At 38.3% G+C, this 9,177-nt stretch overlaps 1 protein-coding gene across 6 annotated transcripts in view; it reads left to right on the forward strand.

Annotated features, from left to right (window-relative positions):
• The window catches only part of LOC114470890 (amyloid-beta A4 precursor protein-binding family B member 2-like), a 63,884-nt gene extending 55,424 nt beyond the window's left edge, over positions 1-8,460 (forward strand). For all 6 annotated transcript variants that reach the window (XM_028459263.1, XM_028459262.1, XM_028459266.1 and 3 more), the window contains 5 exons: positions 1,118-1,193; positions 6,030-6,110; positions 6,189-6,304; positions 6,415-6,597; positions 8,088-8,460. In XM_028459263.1, the coding sequence (XP_028315064.1) occupies positions 1,118-1,193; positions 6,030-6,110; positions 6,189-6,304; positions 6,415-6,597; positions 8,088-8,270 (639 nt within the window). In that variant the 3' untranslated portion in view covers positions 8,271-8,460. The remainder of the gene's footprint in view (positions 1-1,117; positions 1,194-6,029; positions 6,111-6,188; positions 6,305-6,414; positions 6,598-8,087) is intronic.
• Positions 8,461-9,177: the final 717 nt, after the last annotated feature.

The following is a 9,177-nucleotide window of genomic DNA, read 5'->3' on the forward strand; positions in this document are numbered from 1 at the left end:
CTGTGGTACCTTTAACCACATATCATGTGCATGTTTTACATACCATCCATTTTACACAATTAATCCCGATTACTGAGCCTTTAAAAAATTAACCTATAAAACTTACACTTTCTGTTGTACAAGCTTTCTGTTAGCATCTCTTATGATAACGGGCCAGTTTGATCCATGTCATAAATCAGCTGTAAAATACAATTTGTTTATCTAATAGTTACCTTATTAGGGTTCTTAATCAATGAAAATTGGTTGTTAATATTTTTGGTGTGGGCGTCTGAGCCTTTTTTCTGTCAGTATACCCCTAGATTTCAATTTATATATATATATGATACTCAAGAGAACGTAGTGGGAAAAGTTGATATGAAACTTGTTTTAATATATAAATAACTACGTATGTGTAAGACATAGAACTGTAACATGGCTATAGAGGTTTGCGTTTAATTAAATTCTAAATGACAGTTTTCATAGAATTTCCATGACAATTACAATTACAAAGTCAATTATCTGAACTCAATTACAATTCAATTAACAATTTTGCGATTACAATTTCAATTGACCCCTACCCTTTCTATAGGAAACAGTTGTGCCATTAGACAGCGATAGGAACCTGGACGCAGGCAGATGGAAATGTTTCTTTTTTACTTTTTTACTTTTTTTTTATCATGCTCATTTGTAAGAGATAAAAATGTAATTTTAAGCCTGTGTTGCCTGTTTTTAAAATGGCTGCTTCTCCTCTTTGTCGTTTATTACTGTAGTTTTTTTTCTCACATCTTTTTTACCTCCAACAAGGAGGAAATATTTTCGCCTGCGTTTATTACCCATATTTGTTTGTTTGTTAGCCGGTTTACGTCAAAGTACTAACTATTTTGACAACATTTTAACCAAACACAGACCTTACGTCATGGAAGATTTTATTACAGAAATTTCTTTCAAGCCTTTAAAGTGTGAATGATCACTCTACCATGATCAGTATCACTGATCCAGATAATAAGGGATATTTGGCACTTGACCGAAGTTTGACTCTCTCCATGTTTTTCCCCAATTTCTGTTTTCTTATCTCCACTCTGCATTTCCTCCTCCTGCCCCTCCTTTTGCCTAATTTCCCTTACGCTCTCATCTTCAGATTATGGCTGAAAGGAAAAGTGCCAAGGCTGCAGCCGGCAGCTCAACTCAGAATGGCTCTGATGTACCGCTACAAGGTACACACACACACACACACACACACACACGTGCACACAAATCTTCACCTGACTTTAATGAGTAAAAATTGTAAAGTTAGAGTAAGATTTATGACAGGAAGTTGAGGATGTGACAAAACATTACCAGTTACTCTAGACACATTTAGACCCTTTACGGCTGATATTTGATTTATACAGCAGTGTTTTATCATCTTGTCATTTACAAGCAGAGAAAAACTCAAATCCTGACACAGCATTTGACTTTTAGTTTCTGCCACTTGTGCTCCTGGTTACAGAAGAACACCTTGATTTGAACGCTGATATCCATTTAGTCAAACTTAGCCTAAGGCACTTCTCTTTCTCCTGAGATTACAGGTGCTTTTGTATGTGGCAGTAGATAAGAAAGGAGATGGGCAATAAGCGAGACAGCATGGCTTAGTTTACTTTATTTGTTATGCCTAAATGTAAAAGCCCAATGGTCAGCAACACAAGGCTTTTGAGTGTCTTGCTGTGAATCAAGTTTTATTTGTGTGCAATCTTTCCCTTAGTGTTTCCTTCTGGATCCCATCCCTGCATTTCTTTCCATCTGTAACTCTCTTTATGCTTTGTTGAAAATGTCCCCTAGAGTTCCAGGAGCTGTACTGGGTAATAAAGAGATGGTACTCGTGTTTGGTTTGGGACTGGCTAGGGAACTGTACTCTCAAAAAGCTTTATTCACACTGAGCTAATAGAATCTTCCATAATTGCACACTGGGGCTGGTGACGTCAAAGGTCATGAGATCATTTGTGATAAACACAAGCTTGGAGTGGTTCTTACTAGACTTGTACAGAGAGCACAGCTGTACGTAGGACGTAAGTTACAGCGATTCAGTAGTTCCTAATCTGTTAACCCCAGCTGAAACCACAAAATGACTATGACGAAAATGTTTAGTTAACAAAATTAACACTGCTGTCTGTCTGTCTGTTTGTCTGTAAAGCAGCTGGTTCAAATTATTCAAAATTTACATAAATCTGTGTAATGCTAAATTTACTGAAGCAGTGTAGACGATTAAGTCATTCATTAAAAAGGGACAACAAGGCTGATAGGGAACTCTCTAAACTTTGATCCATGCGTATGGCACAGCTGTGAGAGAAATCCTCAAAATGAAAGGTTTACTTCTAAAGCATTCTGTGCTTCCTCTGCTTCAGTGTATCAATAACATCTGAAATAAAAAAAAAACAATAAACCCACACATTTAATTACTCCTAAACATTTGTAAAGTGACATTATGAGTAAAGCTGAGAAGAGGTACATAATTTTGTAGAGCACATGTGTCAAAGTTAAGGGCCAGGGGCCAAATCCAGCCCGTTAGAGTGTCCATTTTGGCCCGCAGGAGAAAGTAAAAAAGTCAAAGAAATCATGAATCATTTTGTAAATTATCAACTAATTCAGTTGTAGATATCTCCAAAATAATACACAAATTCAAAGAACTCGACAATATAACAATTTTCCTTACGCTTATATCACATGATGGCAGTCATTTTTAATCTGAAATTGTTGAAATAACTCAATATTTTCCAAATTATTCCACAAAATTTCTCAAAATTATGTAAAATTTGGCGACAAAATCTAAAAGATTTGAAGTGAAAATTATGCAGGTATTGATATGTGTCACTTATTGCTTTTATATTATCAGTGTCGGACATATTTTAGAATTAATTTATAAATTGAAGTACAAACTAGAGCACAATAATCCTGCCTAAAATCTGCAACGCACATAAGTTCAACTGCTTTGTATTTGGCCCCTGAACTAAACTGAGTTTGACACCCCTGGTGTAAAGGATATTACTGAACAAAACTGCTGCTTACTATCTTCACACAAAGAGTATCTAAAGTATAAATACATTTACACTATAATTGAATCATAATAACGTGTCGTGACACAAAAGTTAAGTTTTTAATAGTGTGTGGTTACATTCATTAGCAGTCACTGTACAGACTCGTCACATTCACACTGTGTGGCTCTGTATGTAGCACGGATTCTAGCCTGTAAGCAGCAAGTTTGGCCATGTTTAACACATGATAAATTTAACACAATAACACATTTCCTTGCTTTAACAACTTGACAGCTTAAAAATGCCTGTAGAAATGTATGAAATGGCACCAAAGCCCAGCAAAGCTAATTTTAACATGGAAACAAACACAGAAATACTCCCAAATTCATTGTTACACACATTCGACAAAAAGACTTAAGTTGCATCAGAAACTTTCCTGGTTATGTAGCAGTTTGTAGCAGTTAAATCGTCTTCTTTTCCATTCTTCCCAATTATTTTCCACCTGCCTCCATTCAAGATCAATGAGTGAGACACTGTGTGCGAGAGGGTTTATTCTATGCAGTATTTTCCATTTGGTTTGTTCCACTTCGTTCCAAACAATTACTGAAAGATAGAAAAAAGGCCCGAGTACAACTCATCCACTAATTTAAGTTGCCCCAGTGTGTGTGTCTGCCCAACCAGAGAGAAAGGAGCTTCACATCAGAATATAAACACACGACTATATCTTCTCTTACATTGACAGTTGACCTCATTAAATCCCAATTACAGTTTCTTTGAGTCAGAAGCTGGTTTTCCACAGCTCTACGCCTCAACCCCGAATCAAAGACCTTTTCGGAGAAACATCCTCTACATTTTTTATAGCATTAGCTTGATAAACTCACAAAGGGATTGAAATAAAACAAGAGGGTATTGAGGTAGATAGAAACACCAGGCTTTGAATGAAAAACTAGATGAGTGGAGAAGATCTTTCTAGGATAGAAGTAACACATGTTTGACCCAACATGTACGTGTGACAATATATACATACTGTACATGCATAACTGAACAATAGCGTTCAGTACCGTTAAACGTTCTGAAGTTTTGACCGAATGCGTCTGTGCTTTTCTTTGGTAGACTTTTCTTTAGTAAAGCACAGATGTATGGAATGCAGGGGGAGATGCAGTGGGGCCGTTCGGCTAAAGTCGAGGGCTTGTCATTGGTCTGATTCGGAATTGTGGCTGAAAAAATGATACGGTATAGTTAGAAAGGCACCACTTGCTCACACCCAGTTCCTTCCCAGTTTCAGAAATTAAATAAGGCTGCCTCTTTACAAATGCTCTACATTCCACTGTCCCTAGAGAAGGACTGAAAGCTGAGAAAGTATGAGCAAAGATCTACATGCCTACACCATACCAGCCTGTCATTGCCCGATCTCATTAGATCTCTGAAGCTAAGCAGGTCTGGGTCTGGTTAGTATTTGGATGTGAGACCACTGAGAATTGCAGGGGCCACAGTGGGGGACAGTCACTTCAGTGGCATCTGTCATTGTGTCCTTGGGCAAAACACTTTACCCACATTGCCTAGTATGAATGTGATGTGTGAGTGAGTGTTTGTGGTGGTCAGCGGGACCGATTGCGCACTACCGTCAGTCTGCCCCAGGGCAACTGTGGCTACAATAGTAGCTTACCACCACTAAGTGTGGAGTGAAAGAATAATGCCTTGATTCTGTAAAGAGCTTTGAGTGTCTATGATGAAGCGCTATATAAAATCCAATGCATTATTATTATTAGATAAAATGTCAAGGACCTCTAATTTTTTGTAACCATAGAATTCACTAAATAGAAGTGGCAGTATTTTAATTTTTGCATTTATTCAGACAAAGTCATGCGGAAATGGGAATATAACACGGAATACACTCTCACGTGCATGTTGTGGGACAATAGCGCACATTTGCACCCTATTATTCCATCACAAAGACACATAAATCTCACAATATTCAAAAGAATGCCTGACTTCATCTCCCTTTCGTATTCTGTATTTTGTGGAGCATTATGTGCTTTATTGATGTCATCATGTGTTGAAATCTTTCCTTAAATGTGTATAAACAGCATTTCTTTTCTGACTGCAGAGCCCAAGCATACAACTTATGTACACTTTATAGTATAGTGTATAGTTCATTGTTTTCCTCCATTCATTTATCTTCTATGTTAATGCTATTCAGGTTTTCAGTTCAACCTATCCCTGCGTACTCAGGGAAAACCTGCTCCAGTTACTTACAGAATCTGTGGCATACATTTGGAACCAGATCAGCTAATGTATGTTTAGGGAGAACATGCAAACCAGGAAGAGGACTTACCTATTCCATAACAATCCAGTGCTCAGGTAGAAATGCTTTGAGGCATTTTTAAATTTTAAAGAGTTAAAAAAATTTTTGAATCGTCGATAACAGGTTTCATCCTCATTCATTTTATATGGCTTCAGTGCTCTAAATCAGTGTTTCTCAAATGGGGGTACATGTACCCCTAGGAATACGCAATGGCACTAGAGATGGGGTACTTGAGAGAGAAAGAGAGAAATAATGGAAAATTAAAGAAAGCATTACAAATATGGGGGTTTTATGATGTTTATTTTTAGTTTAAAATTATAATCCAGATAATAATGATGGAAATTATTTTAACTAAAACATTAACTGAAAGCACAAGGGACAGTCTTGGTCCCACATCAGGCGGGAGATGACTGGAAATGTTCAAAACCATAAAAATAAATCTATTCAGAAGCCACTAAATATTGTTTCATTCAACTTATTTAGAATGAGATTCTTTAAAATGTGTGTTATCACTAATTTATTCTATCTATAAATGTTGTAGTCGGACAAAGGGGGTACTTGGATTCAGAAATATGAGAAAGAGGGTACTTTTTGAGAACCACTGCTCTAAAAAGGTTTTCTCATCCTCTGATCTGATTCCTGCTATTCCATTTTCATGTCTTCTCTTTTCAAACACCTCACTAGATGTGTTCGTATGTGTTTGACAGTAGCTTTGTCTTCGTTACTCTCCTCTACAGAGTTCCCAATGCCAAAGACTGAACTAGTGCAGAAGTTCCATGTGTTCTATCTGGGAATGACCTCTGTAACTCGGCCAATAGGTAAAACTGGAGTCTGTGTGTGTCCATGTAAATCCCTCCTCCTGCTCTAACTGTGCACTCTCCTGTGTTACTCTACAGGTATGGACATCATAAATGGTGCGATAGACAACCTCATATCATCCACGGGTAAGGAGGACTGGACTCCGGTTATACTGAGCATCGCTGACACCACGGTGGCAGTGATCAAAGAGAAGGTGAGACTTCTGGTGGCATCATGAGAACTAACAAATAGTTACAAACTTTGCATTCAGTTAGAGAGAGCGATCTGTTAGGACTCTGATTACGCTGTGTGATGGCTGTGCAGGAGGAGGAAGAGGAGGCGTTGGTGGAGTGCCGTGTCCGCTTTTTGTCCTTCATGGGCGTGGGACGGGATGTGCATACGTTTGCCTTCATTATGGACACGGGGAACCAGCATTTCCAGTGCCACGTGTTCTGGTGTGACCCCAATGCAGGATGTGTATCTGAGGCTGTGCAGGCGGCGTGTGTGGTAAGTTATGGTGGGAGGAGATCTTATGATTGCTGTAGGCCAGGGCTGTCAAACTCATTTTAGTTCAGGGCCCGAACATAAATTAGTTTTATCTTAGGCGGGCCACAGGTTTTAGGTGGGAAAATGAGCAATTTCACTTACAATCTCCACAAGTTTGCACTTTGACGTATAAATGATACATAAACAATATAAGGCACCAACAATATCCAAGCAATAAGTGACAGATATCAGTCCCTGCAGGATTTTCTCTTTTAAATGTCATTGATTTAGTTAATAATTATGAGAAATCATTTCAGGAATATTGAGATTTGAGATTTAAAAATACTGCAGTCATGTGATAAAAGCATGGGAAAATTGTGATCCTCCAAATATTGTGGATTTTGATTGAATTTGTGTATTTAGAAGGGCTGAGATATCTACATGGTAGTTTATACAATAATTTATGTTTGTTTGGGTTAGTTTTTTTCTTTGTTTTGCGCATGCAGTCAAAGGGCAACACTACAAAAAGTGCAATCTTTTAAAGACAGCAATGCATGTTTTGTTATTGCAATTAAAATAAATGAATTTATTTTATTGCATAATTGTGACCATCACCAGCCCTCCCTAAGGAAGGGTAATAAATACTTTATTAAAGGGAGGATATAAAGAGAGAGGGCAGTGTTGCACCTAGGTGAGGGGGAAGGGAACAGGGAAGAGGGAGTCAGGGTAGGACAATGGAAAGGGTGGGGAAGGGTTGACTGTTTTAAGTTGACAGTGAGATGTGATGTTATAGTTGTGCTTATTGTGCTGTGTAATCAGTTCAGCCAGTCTGGTGACACGTGTGGAGCTTAGGTATAATGACCGTGAACAGAGGGAAGGAGTGAGTGGTTATACCTAAAACTGGTATTTGGGTTCAACGTGCGTAAGGTTAAAACCAGTATGAGTTTTATCCCACAGCCCAAGGCCAGTGCATCCATGACCAAGAATCACTTGGGTTATTTAAATTGTTAACTAACAGCTTGTAAGTTTCATAAATCCTTAACAAATTGTCAGCAAAAAATCAACAAGCAATTTATAACTCATTAACTAACAGTTTATTAATGATCTATTAACCACTTATAATGGATAGTTATTATAGTGTTTCTACATATTTTGATAATTGTTAACTACGTGTGTGTAAGCCATAGAACTGTAACATGGTTCTCCAGTTTTGCGTTTGATTGAATTGTAATTGACAGTTTTTATAGAATTTACAGTCAATTACAAAGCCAATTATCTGAACTCTATCAATTCAATTATGATTACAACAGAAAGATATTTTTTCAATTACAATTATAATTGGGTCATAATTGCAATTAACTATCTATTACGCAATTACAGTTATAATTGACCCCAGCCCTGGTGTAAAGCCTTGCACAGATGAATAATTGATCAAACCCTGACTTTTATCCTGTCAGGAAGCTTAAATATTAGCCACTGATTGTTAAACCTCCTTCTTTCCCTCCTCACAGCTCCGCTACCAAAAGTGTCTGGTGGCACGGCCGCCCCCCCAGCGGGCTGGCTCCTCCTCCTCCTCCTCACCCTCTGCAGACTCAGTGACTCGGCGTGTGAGCGTCAGCGTGAAACGCGGCGTCCAGTCCCTCATAGACACTCTGAAAACCAAGAAACAGCCGTCAGAGCTCCCACAGCAATGACAGTCACCACCTGCACCTGCACCAAGCCTGGAAGCCACGCCCACAAACCATCCCACCAACACGTAATCAGTGACAGTCATGGTAACCTATGGTGTACATACAGCATAACAAACATTACGGCAGATACAGATGAGGTGAGCTGTTCGTGAACATGCCTGATGTTTAAAAAAAAAAAAAAAAAAAAGAAAAAGAAGAAAATGTGAGAAATGAGAAAACTCACCTGTTAGTTGTAATGAAAGGAACATGGCTCCTGTATGGACTCCTTAAAAAGATGGATTAGTGCACATGTGTCAAACTCAAGGCCCAGGGGCCTAATCCGGCCCTTTAGAGCAGTGTTTCTCAAATGAGGGTACGCGATGGCACTACTTATGAGAGAGTGGAAAATTAACAAATAAAGTAACCAGAAGTGATAAAAACTATAGAAATGAATCTATTCAGGTGCCACTAAATCAGTGTTTTTCAACCTTGGGGTTGGGACCCCAGGTGGGGTTGCCTGAAATTTTGGAAAAATTAAGATTTTCAATTTTTTTCAAGTAGTATTTTTTTTTTTTCATCAAAACAGCACACAATTTCATATTTTTATACTTTCACTCTGTGAAATGTAAATCTACTTCAACTAAATATACTGTGTGTGTATATATATATATATATATATAACTTCCTCACCCACCGCGGGCATTCTCTTTATTTATCTCTTTATTTATTTATTTATTTATTTATAATTTTTTTTCCTCCAAGCTCAGGTCCTCTACCAGAGGCCTGGGAGCTTGAGGGTCCTGCACAGTATCTTTGCTGTTCTTAGCACTGCACTTTTCTGGACCGAGATGTCTGATGTATTTCCTGGAATCTGCTGGAGCCACTCCTCCAGTTTGGGGGTCACTGCCCTGAGTACCCCGATGACCACGGG

This window comes from Gouania willdenowi, chromosome 10 (assembly GCF_900634775.1).
Source record: "Gouania willdenowi chromosome 10, fGouWil2.1, whole genome shotgun sequence".
Taxonomy (NCBI): domain Eukaryota; kingdom Metazoa; phylum Chordata; class Actinopteri; order Blenniiformes; family Gobiesocidae; genus Gouania; species Gouania willdenowi.